This window comes from Eubalaena glacialis, chromosome 9 (genome assembly GCF_028564815.1).
Source record: "Eubalaena glacialis isolate mEubGla1 chromosome 9, mEubGla1.1.hap2.+ XY, whole genome shotgun sequence".
NCBI lineage: Eukaryota > Metazoa > Chordata > Mammalia > Artiodactyla > Balaenidae > Eubalaena > Eubalaena glacialis.
Window position 1 is genome coordinate 115,127,860 of NC_083724.1, and position 21,221 is coordinate 115,149,080.

Genomic DNA, 21,221 nt, shown 5'->3' on the forward strand with positions numbered 1-21,221 from the left:
AGCAAAATGCGCCTGTCCTCCTGAGGGGTTAGGGAAGACAGACAGACCAAGTAATCACACAGAGAACAAGCTGTTACGAATGATGAGGCAGCACACAGCACAAGGCACCACAAAGTCTCCTAACAAGGGACTGGTCTAGGCAGCATCAAGACGTCCTTGAGTCTCTGAGGAATGAGCTGACATCTGGATGGTAGCAGAGTCAAGGGGAAACTGTGTCAAGGGGCAGGGTTTAGAGGGAATAAAGAAAGAAGACAGCTACAGGGCCCAGGACTTTCCTCCAACCATTCTCACCAGGCTTTGGCATGGACATCTTAAAAAAAAAGGTTATCCAAATGAAATTTCAAGGAGGGTCCTATATACACCCTCCCCCTCATCCAACTAAAATGCCTTCTCTCTGTCCTTCCCATACAGAAACTGCAGTCATAAATGATCTGAGAGAGGAGCTCCTGCTAAATAGGCTAAGGGAAGGTGGGTTCAGGGAGGGGTGAAGAGCCTTCCTGGATGAAGGAACAATCTGTGTGACTGCTCCCAGGCAGGAGATAAGACTTCTTTGAAACTGAAAGAAAAGAAAGAGCAAGATACTAGAAGAGAGGCATAAAGCCTAATGTACCAAGACAGACTTGGTATTTATCCTAAAAGCAATGGAGGGGACTTCCCTGGTGGCACAGTGGTTAAGAATCCGCCTGCCAATGCAGGGAACACGGGTTTGAGCCCTGATCTGGGAAGATCCCATATGCCGCGGAGCAACTAAGCCTGTGCGCCACAACTACTGAGCCCGCATGCCACAACTACTGAAGCCCGCCCGCCTAGAGCCCGTGCTCTGCAACAAGAGAAGCCACTGCAATGAGAAGCCCGCGCACTGCAACGAAGAGAAGCCCCTGCTCGCCGCAACTAGAGAAAGCCCGCGCACGGCAACGAAGACCCAACGCAGCCAAAAATAATAAATAAATAAATTTAAAAGCAATGGAAAAACCACTGAAAGGTCTTAAACGGGTGAAAGATGAGATTAGATCTGTATTTCTAAAAGGTGATTTTGGAGAAAATTGACATCAAGTGCCTTCTGATAACACATAGCATTTGTGTGGTATTCCTACCGAAAATAGTAACCCCAACCTAATTATGAGGAAACATGAGACAAACCCATATTGAAAGATGTTATATAAAATAATTGGCCTGCACTCCTAAAAATGGCAAGGTCATGAAAGACATAGAGACTGTGAAACTCTTCCAGATTAAAGGAGATTAAAGACGTGACCAAATGCAATGTGTGATCCGGATTGGATCCTAGACCAGTAAGTTATTTTTCTTTTTTGCTATAAAGGCATTACAGTGAAATATGAACTGGTATAACTTGGGAAATGTAAATAAGGTACAAGCTCAGATACTAGTATAGTATCGACGTTAACTGATTTTCTTTATTGTACTGTGGTTATGTAAGAGAATGTCCTTCTTCTTATAAGACAGGCACGTAAGTATTTAGGTGGCAAAGAAGCATTGTGTCTATCTTTCAAATGGGTCAGAAAAAACGACATGCGTATGTAATGTAAAGAGGCAGTGATAAAGCAAATGTGATAAAATGTTAGTAACTGGTAAGAGTAACTGGGAATTGTCTGTAACTATTCTTGCAACTTTTCCGTAAATCTGAAGCAATTTCAAAATAAAAAGTTACACAAAAAGAAGACTCTGGATTCAGACAGGGGCAAGAACAGAATTGAAGAAACTGGTTAGGAGCTTTACCAGTAATGCCTGTAAAAGAGGATGATGACTACCACAGTAGCACTTAAGAGAAGTGACTGGATTCTAGAGCTATCTAGAAGGTAAAAATGACAATGCTTAATGAAAGGTTGGATGTGGGAAGCGAGGAAGGGGGCATCTAAGTGAACTCCCAGCTCTCTGGCTTTTATAAGAGGGTGCCATTCCCTAAGATAGGGCAGCATGGGGGGGAAACCAGGTCTGGGAGGGTGTACTCTCCTCTTCTGGACCAAGTTTAATCATAAACTCAGTTTGGGGTATGGTGAGTTCTGAAGTGCTTTCAAAGGCACATCCGAGGAGAGAAACCAAGTAGGCATTTTGGATTTATGAATGTGGAACTCACATGTGGAACTTAACTAAAAATACACATTTGTAAGTTATTGTCTGGATGGTTATCGAGGCCCTGAGCATTTATTTTTTATTTTATTTTTAAAAATTTATTTATTTTTGGCTGCGTTGGGTCTTTGCTGCTGCACGTGGGCTTTCCCTACTTGCGGTGAGCGGGGGCTACTCTTCGTTGCGGTGCACATGCTTCTCATTGCGGTGGCTTCTCTTGTTGCAGAGCACGGGCTCTAGGCACGAGGGCTTAAGTAGTTGTGGCACACAGGCTTAGTTGCTCCGCGGCAAGTGGGATCTTCCCGGACCAGGGCTCGAACCCGTGTCCCTGCATTGGCAGGCGGATTCGTAACCACTGCGCCACCAGGGAAGTCCCTCTGAGCATTTATTAAATTCCCTTGGGGGAGTCTCTGTGGCCAAGCACTGAATACTAAAGAATTCTCATGTGTGATGGCCAGTTAGAGGAAAATGAATCTCCAAAGTAGATAGAAGAGAAAGATTCAGAGAAGTAACGAAAACCAGGACTGCATTATCATGGAGGAGAGTGATGCTGAATGGCTAAGGAGGGTGAGGATGACAAATGCGTATTATAGCTAATGACATGGAAGTCATTTGTGATTTACCGAGAGATGTTCTGGTGGTTGGTGTGGGCAAAGCAGACTGGGAAGGAGTTAGGAATGCTGAAGGGGAAAGTGGGGTTGAGAGAAGGTTAAAAAGATTTACTTTTTCTTTTACATTTTAAGTTAGAAGTGACAGCATAATTAAATGGGAAGGACTGAGTCAAGATGGAAAGATTCAAGATAAAGGAAAGATTACAATAGCGAAATGATGCAGAAGGAGAGAAGGGTTGAAATCCAGAGAAGACAAAGGGATTCATTCCTATGATAAATATTTACGGAGCAGTTACTGCATGCCAAGAACTCTTTTAGGCACTGGGGATACAGTGGAGAGCAAACAAAATCTCTGCCCTTATAAAACTTACCTTTTAGTGGAGAAGAAAGACAATATATAAACCAAGTATGTATATATGATGTAATGAGAAGTGCTCTGAAGACAAATAAAGCAGGATGAGGGGATAGAGAGGGACTGGGGATACTATTTTAGCCAAGTGGACCTCCAAGGTTTCTGGCCTGAGCAAATGAAGACACTTTTTGTAAGGAACTGCCATGGGCTGCTAATCATCCCATTAGTATAACCTCCCTCTGAGAGAAAAACAATGACAAGGGGAAGAGAGAGTAGAAGCGGATTCTGTATTCACTTGAGAATACAGAATTAGGTAAAGACAGGAATGAACAGGAAAGGGAAAACATGTAGCTAGGACTGTCTGCCCAACTCAGGTTTTGAACACCTAGATGATTCATGACCCTGCTGAGCATGTAGGTCCCCTTTTGGGAACCCTCAGCATACCCTGTATTTTATTTTCTTTAGTAATTATAACAAGTATATAGCTGTTTTTTGTACCACAAGTATAATTAAATTTTCAACTGTGTAATTCTTTCTCCCCTGACAGACTATAAATTCCATGACGAAAGAAAAGTTGTCTTGTTCATGTCTGTATCCCCTGGTCTAGGACACTGCAGATTCTTAACACCAAGTGAATGAACATTTTAATCTTTGGAAGGAAACAGACAATGATATCAGGCTATTTTAATAAGAAACATGCAGTCATTTTTGTTGAGAAATATATATGACACCTATAGTTCCTAAACCAACTCTAAATACATTTTTTTTTTCCCTTCTGGATAATATCTATGGATGGTAAAAGTATTTCTAAGTGCTGGATGTGATTATAACTGAATTTTATCAGCTATGCATAAAATGTAATCTGGAATTAACTCTGACCTTGTCCCCATCACCTTACTGTATCCCTTAGCTCAGAAAAAAGTCAATCGTTGATTTTTAATTATATTTTTCCTAGATGGTTCACGGGGTTATCATTATGAATAATCATTGCACACAGTGAAGTCTTCAGCAGTGAATGAGATACGTTAGATGGTTTAACCAGCTCGTTATGCTTTTAAGCTCTTAAATCTGCTTTAGATAGCTTTTCTGTCTCCCTTCTTTCATGCGGTATCACTTTTTGCTGCTGGGAGTACATCTGCTTCTAAAAGTTACCCACTCCTTTTATAAAGTGCTGCTTCTAAATAGCAGCAAGCTGGAAAACCAATCTCCTAGACAAGGTCTTAGTAAGAGTAAACAGTGCTGCCTGTAGGCCTGGGGTAATCTGTCTACTTTAAGACATGGAATTTGGCTTCATGTAAGATTCTACGATATCTACAGCTGACTAGTATGAAAATAATGCATAGATACCTATCAAAAAGAAATGTCAGGCTCTATGATGTCAAGTCCCTGCAAAGGCAGTTAAATGATTCTAAAATTCAATTCATGGGGCTCATCAGTTGACCATTTATCAGCTCCTACATGAATTAGCAAGAAAGATGAAATATATATGACCTCACTTGCACTGAGTAGTTGCAGGAACATTTAACAGAAGCTCAGAAGAAGTTATAATAAAGAAGTCAATCAATAAATCAATACAACACTTTCCATCAACCCAGCCAAAGGAAATTATTTTGATGAAGAACATTTTTAAGGGAACAAAGTAAACTTAGGAGAACACACAAGGTACTGGTCATCTTGATGCTATTGCGTACCGTTTTTCAGCAAACCAAAGCTCATTTTGTCTCGGACGCATCAGCACATACCTTTGAACAAGTGGCAAAGGAAGGAAATTGAGGGTGGAAGTCATGTCCAGTCCACAGTCCAGCATAACGGTGGTTGATTTGAATTTGAGCACATTGCATGGTAAGGTTGGGTGCCCTGACAGGCAATACTGAAAAACAAACAAACAAACAAACAAATCACTTTTGTCAATAATTAGTTACAGAAAAAGCCTAAAAAATAAAGTGAATTAAATAAAGCTGATCATCTTCTCTCATTAGAGCACTGTGTAAATTCAGCTAACTTTCTATATGGCTTCCTCCCTTTTACAGTGCTGGATACCACTTCCCCTAGCATTCAGCATCCTCAAAAATCTCAGATCATACCCAGTTCTTTGCGGGGTACCAACTTACATCTCAGGCAAGTAGAGTTTTGGAGGGGCCAAGGTTATTCTAAACAGAAGTTTTCCTGGCTGTAGTTTTCTGCTCCACTCTCACATGACACTTGCAAATTCCCACTATCCTGTCAGACCTAAGTACTGTGTAAAGTCAATTAAATTCTAAGCTGGAACCTCAAACTGTGCTACAGGTTACGTTTGCTTCTCTGTAAATAAGTCGGGTGACTTTCCTCCAAGAGGAAATGCTTGGGAAGGGTTAACAAACAAGCATCAGTAAGGGGGTGATGGCTCAGCCTTGTCAGCAGAAATGACTCCAAAGGACAAGTGACTTCCCTGACGTGCAGATACTAGGCAGGAGTGAGGGACACCCATTCCCAACCAATCAAGAGCCTCTTGCCTGCAGCCGCAGTCCTCAGAAGTCAAAGGGGCGTGAGCCACAAACGCGTATTCAAAGGGGAGTGATGAGGCAAACCAGCACGCTGACCTCAAACATCCCTCAGGTCCTCCTCAATGGAGTGGGGATGACAGATACGCCACACTGAAAATTATTTATATGGGATGGACCCTGTGTCACCTTTCATAATTCGACTGCTGTTCTGAAGACAATGAATGAAAGAAGAGGGAAAAGACCTTTTCTCCCACTTCTCTCTTCTTCACTCCATAGAAGCCTCCCTTGAACAGCAAAGCCCAGAAGATGGAGGGGTCAATGGTTCCCATCTCCTGACAGACACATTCTTTCGGATTTAAGCACAAGTCAGGGTAGCGCGACATCAGTGCTTGCCCTCACATGGCCACCACAGCGCAGGCTAAGGCTTCGCTGCTCGTTGGTTCTGTCACTGGATAAATTTCCTAGTTTTCTCCAGAAGACATTACAGGAACTGATGAGTTTTTAAAACTGCAGGTTCTAAAAGGTCAGGAGCCAAGAAATTGTGAGTATTTTGCAACCTTCTTTTTTGGCCGCACTGCATGGCTTGTGGGATCTTAGTTCCCCAAGTAGGGATTGAACCCATAGCCCCTCAGTGGAAGCGCGGAGCCCTACCCACTGGACTGCCAGGGAAGTCCCTTGCGAGCTTCTTTATTCCAAGTTTGTGAAAGATAATTATATTTCCCAATCCATAATTCACAACTCATGGCCTGAAAGGGTACACGGTTACTTATAACGAAAACAGTAACAAAAAAAGTACTAAAAAGTCCAGGAAGCATGATTTGGGTAATTATTCTTTACCTAAGTTCATTCTTTGATAGGTATCAGAACTACGGGAAAAATTTTCCTACTAATCAAGGGAGAGCTATTCCTACCCCACCCTTCTCCATCTGGTTCCCTATTGCTAGCTTGGTCTTTACCCCTATCTAAGAATTACGTATTTGTTAAAGAAAAACTATCTCAAAATGAACACAAAGCACCCCGTTAAACCTGCCCCAAACATGACAGAGGACTTTCCTATATTTCTCCTTTATAAAAAAAAAAATCAGATACTCAGAAAAACGTAAAAAGAAAATAAATGAAATGTATATAATGGTTATTTCTGGGTTTAAAGATTATGGTGTAATTTTCTCCTTTCAGCTTTCTGCATTTTCCAAACGTTTGACAATGAGCATTTACCATACTTTTATAATCAGAAAAAAAAAATATGATTAAAACAAAACTGAAAATTTAGTCAGTCACACTGAATGACAAAATCTTTTTTATCTTCATCTTTAAATCACGGATAACAAGTTGCAGCAGAAGACAGAAGATGGACATGTAAAAGCTTCTGCTCAAAAGATTTCAGGCAAAGGAAGTTAGCCAACAGACTTTACATTTGCTCCTATCGTCCAAGGATAAAGAAAGGTGAGGAACACTTTATAAGGGCCATAACTGAATGGGAGAAACATTTTCAGAGCGTCTACTGAAAGAGTGCCAGACCTTGATCTCACTAGCTCCAATTTTATGGATCAGGAAATTGAGTTTTACACAGTTTGAGGGGCTTGTCTGAGAAGAGAGAGCCAAAGACACACAGCAAGGTCTCCTGACTCCATAGATCCCACTCGTGCTCCCCGAAGTGCACTTGCTCACTTCGTGGGTCAACTCAGTCTGCTGAGACCCAGAGTAACTGTCACCAGTAAATGAGGCACCTGGCAAGGTTCCCGAAGTTTCCCTGGCTCCAGTGGTGCTCTTTGCATGTTTCTAATATGCTGCCTACAGTCACCAAGCAGATTATAATCTAGTGAGAGTTAGGGACTAATACACAAAAACATTAAGTAATCATGTGATTTTAATTCTGCAATTAGAAATAAATATGACAGAAAATTTGAAAAATACCAGAAAGAAAAATATTACCCACAGCATTTCTACAGTCCCTGTCTTTTTTCATATTTGTAAAAGCTATAATTTTAGTGCACCTATTGCTCTGTATGCTGCTTTTAAGATTCATGGCTGTGTTTTGTCTATGTTGCATATCACTTCATCTTTATTGGCTGCCTAGGTAAATATACCATCACTTGTTTAATTATTCTCTTACTGTTGAACATTTAGGGTTGCTTTCAGTTGCTTTATTACAAACATGGCTGTGGTGACAACTTTAGTGCTCAAGGCTTTTTCCATATTGGACTGTTTCTTCAGAGGATTCCCAGAAGTGGCATTAACTAGGTCAAAAAATATGAGCATTTTATGGCTTTTGAAATATGCTGCCAAAATGCTTTCCAAAAAAGGCTGTGCCTATTTACAATGTCATCAGGAATATAGCAGAAGATCTGTTTCACTGCTTATTCCCATCAGCATTATGGTCAAAACCATCTAGAATCTACACCAAAATGCCTCTATAATGTTAGTACATGTTAGTAGCAGCTATCTAGGAGCCATTAAATGGCCCTAAACAGGAAATCAACTACTTGATAAATGAATTAATTTTGAGAGGCAGTTTGAAGAAATGATTTAAAGCAGGGAGTTTGAAGTAAGACTGCCTAGGCTCAAATCTTGGTTGTGCTCATTATTGTGTGATTTTGGGAAAGTTACTTAACTTCGCCAAGATTGAGCTTCCTTATCTGTAGGATGCAGTAATAGAAGCTACCCTCCTAAAGTTGTGAGGACTAAATGAATAGATACAGAACCTGACACACAGTATGTACTCATTGTTGCTATAGTTATAAAATCATTAAGAGGCTGAAGAGGTCACCTAAATTTTTTTTTGGGGGGGCACCTAAATTTACAGGATTTTAGAGAAGAAATTCTATTCTGTGTGGCATTCACTAATGTTTTAGACATCTGCGTATCCCATAAGACTAGGTAAAGTGAATGAATAATTTTACAAATATTTTTCTATTGCTAGTTTTCCCTCCAGGAAGATACAGTTACTACTGAGTACAGAAGTGAATATTGTAGCCAACATACAGTTTTACAATTTTTATTTTTTCTAGCTTAATAAACCCACAGCAGTGCTTTCATGTTAATTTTATTTCTACTTAATAACAAAGCTGCAGATTTTTCTGTGTAATAATTTATTATCTATATTTCCTCATGTGCCTGTTGATTTCTTTTTACCACTGAATAAATCTGGTTTCAGAACTTATATATGCTTAACATATATAAGCATTGTTTATATTTTTTGGGTAAAAATTTTTATCAGTTATACTTAGTACATATATTTCTCATTCTCTTACTTTCATTTAAAAAAGTTTTATTATGGAAAATTTCAAACATACAAGTAAGCAAAATTAGTAAACTCCCATTACTCAGATTTAACAACTATCCATATTCTGCCTTTCTCTTTGTTGCTTTCCTTTTGATGCTGACACACTTCTGAGGAATAGCTATTATGTTGACAAACCAATTTGATCTCTGAAAATACTGTTTTCATAAATAGTCCTAAATTGATCTCTTATGCACAACTGGGACAAAAACATGAGTCCATTTTCCTAAATGTCCTTGCAGAATTCATTAAAGGCAACTCCTTTCACCTTTAACTTATCCTTGGTTTTTAACACCTCTGAGTCCTTTAGTAGTTTGAATATATTTCTGAAATCTCTATTCTGTCCACTGGTTTTTTGTTGTTTTCCGTTTTCACCTCAATGCTGTAAAGTTTTTACTTTGTAATATTTGAAAATAAGCTAGAATGACTAGACTTCAATTCCAAAAAAAAGTTTTTCTAAGGATGTAAATGGAAGCTACATTTAATCTATATATTTAGGGAATGCTGCCATTTTTACTATACAATAACATTTCTCTGAGCCAGGAGCAATGCACTGCTTTCTCTTTTATTAATTTTATTTTTTCTTCCTTTACAGTTTAAAATGTTGTATTCCTTTAGCTCATAACCAACAAGTCAATTATCATTAACATAAATATATGTTTGCTTTTCAATTTCTATTTAATTTCTGCTGAGTTTTATTGTTCTATTTCAAGTTTTATCGTTATACTTTTTAAATTTCTGCAGTTGGATGTGTAGCTGATTAAAATATGCAATCAGGCTACAGATAGCCCTGTAAGTGATGCTCTGGATACATTTTACAAATTTACATTGTGTTTTCAATTTACCCATTTCTAAATACAATGAAATTTCTATTGTGATTTCTACTCTGAGCTACAAAAGAACTGTGTGTTGTGTGTGTGTGTGTTTGGTTTAACTTCCAAACATAAAGGTGGAAATGGTTATCTTTTGGTTACTGGTTTCTAATTTTCTTGTGGGCAGGAAACAGATTTTATAACACTTTTTTGATAATTATTGAAACTTGCTTTGTAAGTCTGTACACTGTGAACAGCTGATTTTTACAAATGATCCAGTGTGCATGAAAATTGGAAATATATAATCTAATTGCTGTATACAGAGCAGATTAAGTTTATTATCTTATCTAAATCTCCTATATCCTTACCTACTTTGAGTCTTAGGAGAGAAGAAACTGGCAATTTCTTTTTGTAATTCTGTCATATTTTGCTTTATACACCTTGAGGCTATATTGCTAGGTACATAATGGTCAGGATTAATACTAGTGCATGGTTTACCATTATGTAATGCTCTTTGTCTTAAAATCTATTTCTAGATTTATTTCTAAATAATATAGCTATACCAATTTTTCCTTCAGTCAACAGTCTTCTGTTTTTTTAAATGAAATTTTACACATATACACATACAGTTAAAAATGAATCACCAATTTGAGAGGCAACTACTTTTGACTCTTACAGCTATTTCTTCTAGTTACCTCTGTAGTTCTCAATAATATTGTTATCCTATTATTTCTTGAGTTCTCAAATTTTAGTTGTTATTGATTTTTTCCTACTATGGAAGCTATTTACAAATAGATGAAACTTTGCTATGGTCCATAACCAAGATATGTACAAAAGGATTCCCTATCACATTTGAAGCAATGCACATGAAGGCAACTGTCAAATTCCTTGGACTGGATAAAAGAAATTTAAAAGGAAAGAGAAGTTTGTGTAACAGATTCATGTACTGATCAACACCATCATTAAAGCAACTTGTCATGGTTCAATTCTCAGTGTTGCTTTTTCCCTCAGTGCTATGTAAATAAAAGAAAGATATGTCCTAACAATAGTACTGTAGAGTCAATGAATTATTTTACACTATTTTTCACAGTTAATGATTATTTACCATCATTTTAACCAATTTCTTTGTTCACCAATCCTTCTTGTATCCCATTTCTTGGGTTCAATTCCCTTTTTCCTGAAATACTTCCTTTTAGTCTACTTCCTTTAAATGGTGTTCAAAAGGTAAACTCTTAGTCATTACTAGTCTGGAAATTTCTTAATTTTGAATTTACTCCTCAACAGTGATGGTGGTGGAATTATAGGGTAGCAAATTACCTTAGAACGGTAAAAATACTAATCCAACTGTCTTCTGGCATCTATCATTGCTGATGAGAAATCTGCTGCCAGTCTATCTGGTAATCCCTTATAGGTTGCTATTAAAATCTCTTTGCCATTGATGTTTTGATCTTTCATTAAGATGTACATTGATATGATTTTCTTTTTTGGGGGGGGATTATACTTCTAACATATAAAGACTCATCTTTGACAACTGTGAAAAACACTGTCAGTCATTATCATTTTGAATACCATCTCTCCTCCATTCTTCCTAGTTTCTACTAGTGGAATGCCTATTAAATATTCATTGTAATATTTCATTTTACTCTCTCTGTAACTAAATTATCCTTTCATATTTTGCTTTTTTACCCCTGTACAGTGCCTTCTGGATATTTTCCTCAGCTCTATCTTAATTTGCTAATTCTTTCTTACTGGTGTCAAGTCTGCTATTTAACTCAAGTTTTCAATGACTGCTTTTCATTTCTAGACGTTCTTTTTAAAAAATAGCATCTTGTTCTTTTCATAGGTTTGATATCTTCATATATGTCTTTGATCATTTTAACATTTTAATTTTAGAATCTCCATCAGATTGTACAATTGTCTGAAGTTCTTGGGAGTCTTGTTATGTTTGCTGATTCTAACTCATGGTGGACTTCATTACTGTTGTTTTAAAATTCTGGATGGTGAGCCCATCTTTGGTGGGGCTACATCTGTGGGAATTCTATGTAGAACAGGTTGAGGCAGGTCCCCAAGAAATATCTTGAGATCAATCTTTAAGTTGATTTCTCAGCTTGAATATTCGTACTTAGAGGGGAGCATACAAATCAGACTTTCACACTCTCAAAGCACTGGCACAAACTCCTTGCACAGACAATCTTCCTTATTGACCTCTTAAGCAAGCAAATGGTATTTTTCTAGTACTCCTTTCATACGTAGCTCTTGGGGGTTTCTGGTTACTGATTTTGAAATGTGTTTCTGAATATTACAAATATTACTAAGAAGACTCACATTATGACCTCAGATTTCAGCAAATCTAACACTTAAAAAGCTGCTATGAACACAAAATGACAACCAGCCAATCTAGCCTCACAGAAATCTTCAAAAGCAGTATGAATTACTCTAAACTTCAGGAAAAAAAAAAAAAAAAAACCCACAAAACACAAAACAGAAACACAAGAATTTGGCAAATCAACTATATCTCATAAAAAAATAAAAAAATAAAGAATTTGGCAAGTTAGTACATTTGGTAAATTTGGCAATTTCATCATATAGCAAATTCAATTTTAGTGAATTGCCTTAGAGAAATACTTAAGTCTGTCTTTTGCAGAAAGAACCATGGACTAAAACATCATATATGTTCTTCTCTTTCCTAGTCTTATTTAAAATAATTATAATATACAGTTATTACGATATGGTATTTATTAAATGTCAGGCACTCTGCAAGAACTTTACATTTAATTCCTTTAATCCTCCCAGGAATGCTATGAGGTAGGAACTATATTCCCATTTTACAGAGGAAAAAAATGAAGCACAGAAATTATGAGGTCCCAAAGTTGTAAAGGCTGTGCCAGGACTTGAACCCAGGCAAATGAGATCCAGAGAGAGTACACTTCACCACCAGAGCATGCTATGCTACACAGAGAGAAAGGAATTGTCAGAGACTAAGAAAAATTTGCAGAGATGATGTGCTCTAAAAGGCCATACTTTGAGTTGATAAGAATATAGACTGAATTTATAAGCTAGTGAACAAAGAAAATTAGTTAGCTGGCTAATATAAGGTAAAGCAAAGATTAAATTATTAAATATGTCTGCAATCCATCATAAGCAGTAACTTTCTTTTGTTGGGTTTTCCCTTCCATTCAAAAAAAGAAACAAACAAAAAAAGGTGATAAGATTCTCTCACTCTAAAGCAGTTTTACTGCTGAAACTACCTTTAAATATCTGTAATGTAACCTATAACCTTTAGGTTGAGTTAATGCCAAAAGCTCTTTAATCTTGTTCAGGAGAACTGTACACACCATAAAGGAACTTTTTTACAGGCAAGAGTGTTAATGAAGTAAGTTGTAAATGACATCACCATTTTTTTCCTGTTTTTCTCCTTTTTCTATTTAACCAACACATGTATTCACTGTGGAGACCTATGAGCAGAGAAAAGAGGTTCAGTTTTCTTTTCTCTCTGGCAGTGGAATAGACTTTGGTTCTTTCTGATTGAAATACAACATTAAAAAGATACGTCTAGCAAATTGATTTTTATGTAATGCTTTTGCTTCCTGGCACAACATTAGAAAACCTATCAGCATAATTCACACATAAATGAATATAGGGAAAAACAAATCTTAAAAGATTCCGAAAATGTATTTAAAAAACTCAGCATCAATTCAAAGGCAAAAACTCTTACCAAACTATAAATAGAAAAATATTTCTTTAATCTGATAAAGGGTTCTAACCAAATCCTACATCATAGTCGATGATGAAGCATAAGAAACAGTTCCCTGAACGTCAAGAACAAAAGGATACCCACTATGACTGCTTAAATTTAATACTATACTGGAAATGATATATAATGCAATAAGACAAGAAAATAAAGGATGTAATGATTAGAAGTGGAGAAATAAAATGTCACTGTCCACAGATGATATTATTAGAAGACATTCTGAAGGAAACCTATTACAACTAATAGGAGAGTTCATCAAGATTGCTAGATAGAAAAAAATCAATGTACAAAAATTGAGTTCTTACATGCCAGCCATGAACGATCAGTAAATAAGAATTAAAATGAGAATACCATTCATATGGCAAAAAATTAAATGTATCATAAAATAGAAAAGTATAAAATCATATAAAAACTTTAAAAAACCTATAAAACTCTCCTTAAAAATAACGTTAATTGGGAGTCGGAATCTGTTCGGAAAGGCAGAGAAGTTTCTCCGTGTTACGTGGGGACAACAATGGACACCCAGAAGGACGTTCAACCCCCAAAGCAGCAGCCAATGATATATATCTGTGGAGAATGTCACACAGAAAATGAAATAAAATCAAGGGATCCAATCCGTTGCAGAGAATGTGGATACAGAATAATGTACAAGAAAAGGACTAAAAGACTGGTGGTTTTTGATGCTCGATGAAACTAAAATTCAGAGGAATGTCTTCATTTGGATTTTGATTTGCTATTAATGTTGTCGTATAGCTTTTGATTAGTGTACTTTATGAATACAACTATATACACATGATTTCATTTTAAAAACCGTATTGTATTTAGGTATCTATTAATAGCTTATATAAAGATATTTTTGTTCAGTTACATGGTTTGTAATTTAATTTTATCGTATATGTAATCTGACACACAATGAAGGTTAAAAGTGGTTCCCCAAACTACACTTTAATCAAAACCTAGAATCATCTGGGGCCCTTGTTAAAAATGAAGTTTGCTAGGGCCCTCTAAAGGTCTGATTAAGTAAGTTCCTAGGAAACCACTGTTTTACATCACCAATTGTTTGTAAACTCTCCAGCCTCATTTTGTATAGAGTATACCAATGCACTTACTGTCAGTGTGCATACCTCATTTTGAGTTATAATTTTCATTTGTTAACTTGGCATAGGCCTTTCTGTATTTGTATATAATGCTTGACTTTTTTACATCTTCGGCAAGGGAAAAGAAACTTTAATGGTTGCTTTCTCTAAGGCAAAATCAACCCCAAGTAAAGTGGATGAAGCAGACTATTAAGGCAGGTGCAGTTTCCCAGGTGTAATCATTCATTAAGGTAAAAAACTCTGCTTCCAGGATATAGAAAAAATAGGAGTTGGTTTACACTGAATTGGATGAATGTTTAAAGCTTTTGCCTTGATCTTAGGGATATGGATGCTCAGATACTCCATCCGTTCCAGGATTTAATTAGATATATTTCAACTTTGTTAATAGCTTTGTGTGTCTCGCACATTCAGAGTATTAACTGTGCAACTGTGCCGTTTAAAAAAGAAAACAAAACATTGTTTCTACTACCATCCTCAAATATTAAGTTCTGTAAATTTATTATGTGTTATACAAAGTATTACCATACTCAAGATTTTTAAAGAGTGCTTCCTTGGTCCAGGTTTTCCTGGACTGTGGCTTTCATAATTTTGTAATTCTGCCATGTTCTTTCTTGAGCTTGTCCTTTTTGTACAAGAGTCCCAATAAATATCTCTTTACAACAACAACAACAACAACAACAACAAAAAAATAACGTTAATTGGAAAGGAAAATAAACTGTTGTTAAAAATAGAAATAAATAGTTGAGAGAGATTAAGAGGTTCAAACTTCCAGATGCAAAATTAATGAGTCATGGGTTTGAAATATACAGTGTGGAGAATATAATCAATATTTATGTAATATCTTTGTATGGTGACAGACAGTACTAGACTTATCATGGTGATCATTTTGAAATATACAGAAATACTGAATCACTATGTTGTGTAATGGGAACTAATAGTTATAGGTCAATTATACTTCAAAACAAACAAACAAACAAACTCATAGAAAAAGAGATCAAATCTGTGGTTACCAGAGGTGGGGGTGGGGGAAGGAGGAAATGGATGAAGGTGGTCAAAAGGTACAAACTTCCAGTTATAAGTAAGTACTAGGAATATAATGTATAACATGATAAATATAATTAACACTGCTCTATGTTATACATGAAAGCTGATAAGAGAGTAAATCCTAAGAGTTCTCATCACAAGGAAAAAAATTTTTTTCTATTTCTTTAATTTTATACCTATATGAAATGATCAGTGTTCACTAAATTTATACTGTGGTCATCATCTTGTGATACATGCTAAGTTAAATCATTATGCTGTACAGCCTAAACTGATACAGTCCTGTATGTCAATTATATCTCATTAAACTGGAAGAAAAAAAGGTAAAAAACAAAGGGAAACTTAGCTGGAGAAAAAAAAAGACTCTGAGACAAATAAAAGGTGAGAGAATTCATTGCCAACAGACTGTGTTACAAAAATGTTAAGGAAGTTCTTTAGAAAGAAGGAATATTATAATAGAATCTATAAAAAAAGTGAAGAACTCTGAAAATGGTGAAAATAAATGTAAATATAAAAAGCTACTTTTCTTTTAAAAATTGCTTAAAAACATAATTAACTGTCTAAAGGAAAAATGGTAACAACATATTGTGGAATTTATAACATGTATAAAAATAAAATGTGTGAGCACCACAGCACAAAGAATGGGAGGGAGGACTTGGAAGTATACTGTGGTAAGGTTCTTACATTATACGTGAAGAGAGACAATTCCTTAAAATAAATCTCCCTACTAAAAAAAAAAAAAAAAAAAAAAAAAAAATCAGTTCTCACTAATCTACTTTTTATGGAAATTAAGAATCATATGAAAGAGTCAAGGGCTATGATTAGCTAAAAAATATTAAAGAACAATGATTAGAGAGGATTTAAATTTTCTGGTATTACAACTTACTATAATGTAATTAACAGTAGGATGTTGCACTAAGATAGCTAATGGACCAACGGAAAAGGAATAAACAGTCCAGAAGAGAGGCACATACATATCTAGGACATATGATAAAAGTACCATTGTCAACATATGGTGCTGGGAAAGTTTGTAACCCATTTGGAAAAAATTATTTCACACCACACAAAAAAATTAATTCCAGATGACTTAAATACTTAAGATATGAAGACAAAAACTTTACAATTTGTAGTGAAAAACAAAACAAAAAGAGGAAAATACCTTATCACTCTGGGATAGTGGAGAATTTCTTAAGAGACAAGAAGCACAAACTATAAGACAAAGATTCATATATTTGACTATGGTACTTTGAAAATCTTCAAAAGACACCATTAACAGAGTGAAAACACAAGCCAGAGATTGAGAGATTTCCATTATGTGTTATTAAAAAAAGCATTGGGTACCTATTCAGTATAAAAAGCTCGTACAAATCAACAACAATAAAAAGATTTAAAAACTCAACAGAAACGGACTTCCCTGGCGGTCCAGTGGTTAAGACTCCGTGCTTCCACTGCAGGGGGCATAGGTTGGATCCCTGGTCGGGGAAGTTCGGCATGCTGCGCGGTGCGGCCAAAAAGAAAAAAACCAAAAACCAAAAAAACCCAACAGAATGGGAAAACAAGAGTGGTCAAAAAATAAAGATATAAAGAACTCAGTATCATTAGAATCAAGGACATGCAAAATAAGACAATAATTGATAGGCTAAATAAGACAATTTAGATAGGCTAAAATTAGACTAATAATACAATGTATTGGAAATATGTAGTCAAAATGGAGTATAAATTGGTACAATCATTCTGGAGGATAATTTGGCAATACCTAATAATACTGAATATACACACACCTTAACATATACTAAATTAATAAAAGCACATATGGGTATGATACACGTCAACTTGAAGAAACTAGTAACCTCTGGAGAGGGAGGAAAAGTAAAGGTTGGGGATCTTAGCTTTAGATACAACTTATGTCAAAAGCGGGGAGGGGAGGAAGGAGATCTGACCTAAAAAAAAAAAACAAAAGGCAAAGTATTAACATCTATTTAATGTTAGTAATGAGGCCAAGAGTGTCTTTTCTGTATGGTTATCAGACACCTCCCCAGACATTAGAATTATGTAACTATACCTTTCCTACTATTGTCAAAATTTGTAGTGCTCTTTTCCTTATGACAAAAGTCTCATGGTATAAAAATAAAATCTAAGAGATCTTAATGGATATTTTAGTATTAGTATAGCATTTGCTAGGTATACTTGTTAATTTTCAAGGAACTACTAGTGATAATGGTTCATGATTTTCATTTTGATACTATATTTGTCCTGATGCAGAGTGAACAACACTTACAACTACTGACATGGCAATGGAAATGAAATAAAGTGAGACTGCTACTTCATGATTCAACAAGATATTGCCTTGGAGGAAGGAAACAAAAATAACTCCCAGATTTTGTCTAAATTTTTGAGATTACGTTAGTAACTTTAATAAACTCCTTGATGCTTTCTAGTCTTATGCAGTTTGGCAAAACACTTCTCTAACGAGAGTCAGCAAAGCTTTTTAATTTTATGAGAAGATTTTCAAATGATATTGATAATTATCTAATTACCAGAAATGTTATATTAATATGATAGTTATATTTATAAAACATACATATTCATAAAAATACACATCAAAGCTGACACTTGAAAGGGAATTCTAAAAATAAAAGTAGACCCTTGCTTAGAAAGGAGTAGGAATTGAAAATATCATTGTATGAATTACCTTCACTAACAATAAGAATTATCGACAAATATTTTCTATCCAATATTTAATTAGCTCTTACCCCAAAACTGAGTGAATACTACCGATACCAATTAATTGTCAAGGCCCAAGGTCACCCAGTTAATAACAAACTGATTCTGCACTCAAACGAGTACAAGTTCCAAATACTTTCTCTTAAATCATTCCACTAATATGTTAGAAAGAAGAAAAACTATAACAGTGTATTATACTAAGAGCAACAGATTTGATATGGATAGGATAGTTGGATAGGAAAAAAAAATCCAAGAATCTTAGCAATAAAAGTGACTATAGTTTTTTCTAGTCATCTTTTCTAACTTCTCCTCAATATTGTTTCCCTGTTGAACCACTACCTAACCCCTGCTAGGTTACTTCTAAGACAGACAGCTTGGAACAGACCAAGAAGGGAGAGCATTCAATTAGTTAATTAAGACTGCCGACACAGTCATTTCCATACCCCTGAGAAGTTGTACGCTAGTATATTTTAACATTTTAAAAATGTGGCATTTCCTAATGATAGCCATTTAAAAAACAACAACAACAATTTGACTTGTTACAGTGGGGGTAGTGAATTGACTTTTTTAAAAAAATTAATTTATTTATTTTTGGCTGCATTGGGTCTTCAATGCTGTGCACGGGCTTTCTCTAGTTGAGCGGGGGCTACTCTTCCTTGTGGTGCTCGGGCTTCCCATTGCCGTGGCTTCTCTTGTTGAGGAGCACGGGCTCTAGAGCACAGGCTTCAGTAGTTGTGGCACACAGGCTTGGTTGCTCCGTGGCATGTGGGATCTTCCCGGATCAGGGCTCGAACCCGTGTCCCCTGCATTGGCAGGCAGATTCTTAACCACTGCATTGCCTGGGAAGTCCCTAACTTTTCTTTAAAAAAAAATTAATTAATTAATTAATTAATTTCTTTATTTGGCTGCGCCGGGTCTTAGTTGCGGCACGCGGGATCTTCATTGCGGTGTGCAGGATCTTCAGTTGTGGCATACGGGAATCTTGCAGTTGTGGCATGCAGGCTCTTAGTTGTGGCATGTGGGATCCCTGGCCAGGGACTGAACCTGGGCCCCCTGCATTGGGAGCATGGAATCTTAACCACTGGACCACCAGGGAAGTCCCATGATAAAGTCATTTTAAGTTTCCCTTTTTTAATTTAGTTTTAGTTAGATATTCTGAACATACTTAAAATTTCCTCAATAACTGAATCAAGTATCAGCTTTTAATTTAAATTTAATTAATTAAAATAAAATAGAATTTTAAATTCTATTGTTTAATAGTCACATGCAACTGATGGATACTGTATAGGATAGGGCAACTCTAGAAAAAGAGAGGGAAAGTTAGGCAAAGATTTCTTAGATTAGATAAAGAACAAGAACATGAAAAGAAAACCTATAAATTGAACTTAATCAAAATTTAAAACTTCTTCAAAAGACACCCTTAAAATGAAAGGTAACTCAGAGATTGGGAGAAAATATTTACAAAACACGTATCTGATAAAGAACTTGAAAACAGAAAATTAAAAAGAATTCTTACAACTCCAGCCAAAGTAAAAAACAAATAAATTGGGCTTCCCTGGTGGCACAGTGGTTAAGAATCCGCCCACCAATGCAGGGGACACGGGTTCGAGCCCTGGTCCGGGAAGATCCCACATACCGCAGAGCAACTAAGCCCGTGCGCCACAGCTACTGGGCCTGCGTTCTAGAGCCCGTGAGCCACAACTACTGAGCCCACGTGCCGCAACTACTGAAGCCCGAGCGCCTAGAGCCTGTGCTCCGCAACGAGAAGCCACTGCAATGAGAAGCAACCGCACCGCAACAAAGAGTAGCCCCTGCTTGCCACAACTAGAGAAAGCCTGCATGCAGCAACAAAAACCCAACACAGCCAAAAATAAATAAATAAATTTATTTAAAAAAACCCCACAAATAAATTCAATGTTAATACAAGAAGGTAGTTCCCTGACCCTTGATTTCATACTTTTGTGTTTATCAGAAGAGCCTCGGAAGGGGGCAAGATGGCGGAAGAGTAAGACGCGGAGATCACCTTCCTCCCCACAGATACATGAGAAATACATCTACACGTGGAACTGCTCCTACAGAACACCCACTGAACGCTGGCAGAAGACGTCAGACCTCCCAAAAGGCAAGAAAATCCCCACGTACTTGGGTAGGGCAAAAGAAAAAAGAAATAACAGAGACAAAAGAATAGGGACGGGACCTGCACCAGTGGGAGGGAGCTGTGAAGGAGGAAGGGTTTCCACACACTAGGAGGCCCCTTCGTGGGCGGAGACTGCGGGTGGCAGAGGGGGGAAGCTTCGGAGCCACGGAGGAGAGCGCGGCCACAGTGGTGCGGAGGGCAAAGCGGAGATTCCCGCACAGAGGAGCGGTGCCGACTAGCACTCACCAGCCCGAAAGGCTTGTCTGCTCAGCCGCCGGGGCGGGCGGGGCCTGGGAGCTGGGGCTCGGGCTTCGGTGCTAGCTGGGAGGGAGTCCGGGAAAAAGACTGCAGCTGCCAAAGAGGCAAGAGAATTTTTCTTGCCTCTTTGTTTCGCGGCGCGCAAGGAGAGGGGATTCAGAGCGCCGCCTAAACGAGCTCCAGAGACGGGCGCGAGCCGCGGCTATCAGCGCGGATCCCACAGCAACAGGGACGCAGAGGGAAAAACGGAGAGATTCCCGCACAGAGGCTCGGCGCCGAGCAGCACTCACCAGCCCGAGAGGCTTCTCTGCTCACCCGCCGGGGCGGGCGGGGGCTGGGAGCTGAGGCGCGGGCTTCGGTCGGATCCCAGGGAGAGGACTGGGGTTGGCTGCGTGAACACAGCCTGAAGGGTCTAGCGCACCACAACTAGCCGGGAGGGTGCACGAGAAAAAGTCTGCAGCTGCCGAAGAGGCAGGAGACTTTTTCTTGCCTCTTTGTTTCGCGGCGTGCAAGGAGAGGGGATTCAGAGCGCCACTTGAACGAACTCCAGAGATGGGCGCGAGCCGCGGCTGTCAGCGCGGACCCCA

At 37.6% G+C, this 21,221-nt stretch overlaps 2 protein-coding genes across 2 annotated transcripts in view; one reads left to right on the top strand and one right to left on the bottom strand.

The window, feature by feature from the left end:
• INTS9 (integrator complex subunit 9) overlaps positions 1–21,221 on the bottom strand; it is a 123,797-nt gene that overhangs the window by 79,602 nt on the left and 22,974 nt on the right. Inside the window, exon 2 of the mRNA XM_061199464.1 lies at positions 4,794–4,921. Coding sequence (XP_061055447.1) covers positions 4,794–4,921 — 128 coding nt within the window. The remainder of the gene's footprint in view (positions 1–4,793; positions 4,922–21,221) is intronic.
• On the top strand, positions 13,841–14,681 carry LOC133097546 (DNA-directed RNA polymerases I, II, and III subunit RPABC4). Its single transcript, XM_061199463.1, has one exon. The coding sequence runs from the start codon at positions 13,892–13,894 to the stop codon at positions 14,066–14,068; it is 177 nt and encodes a 58-aa protein (XP_061055446.1). The 5' UTR covers positions 13,841–13,891; the 3' UTR covers positions 14,069–14,681.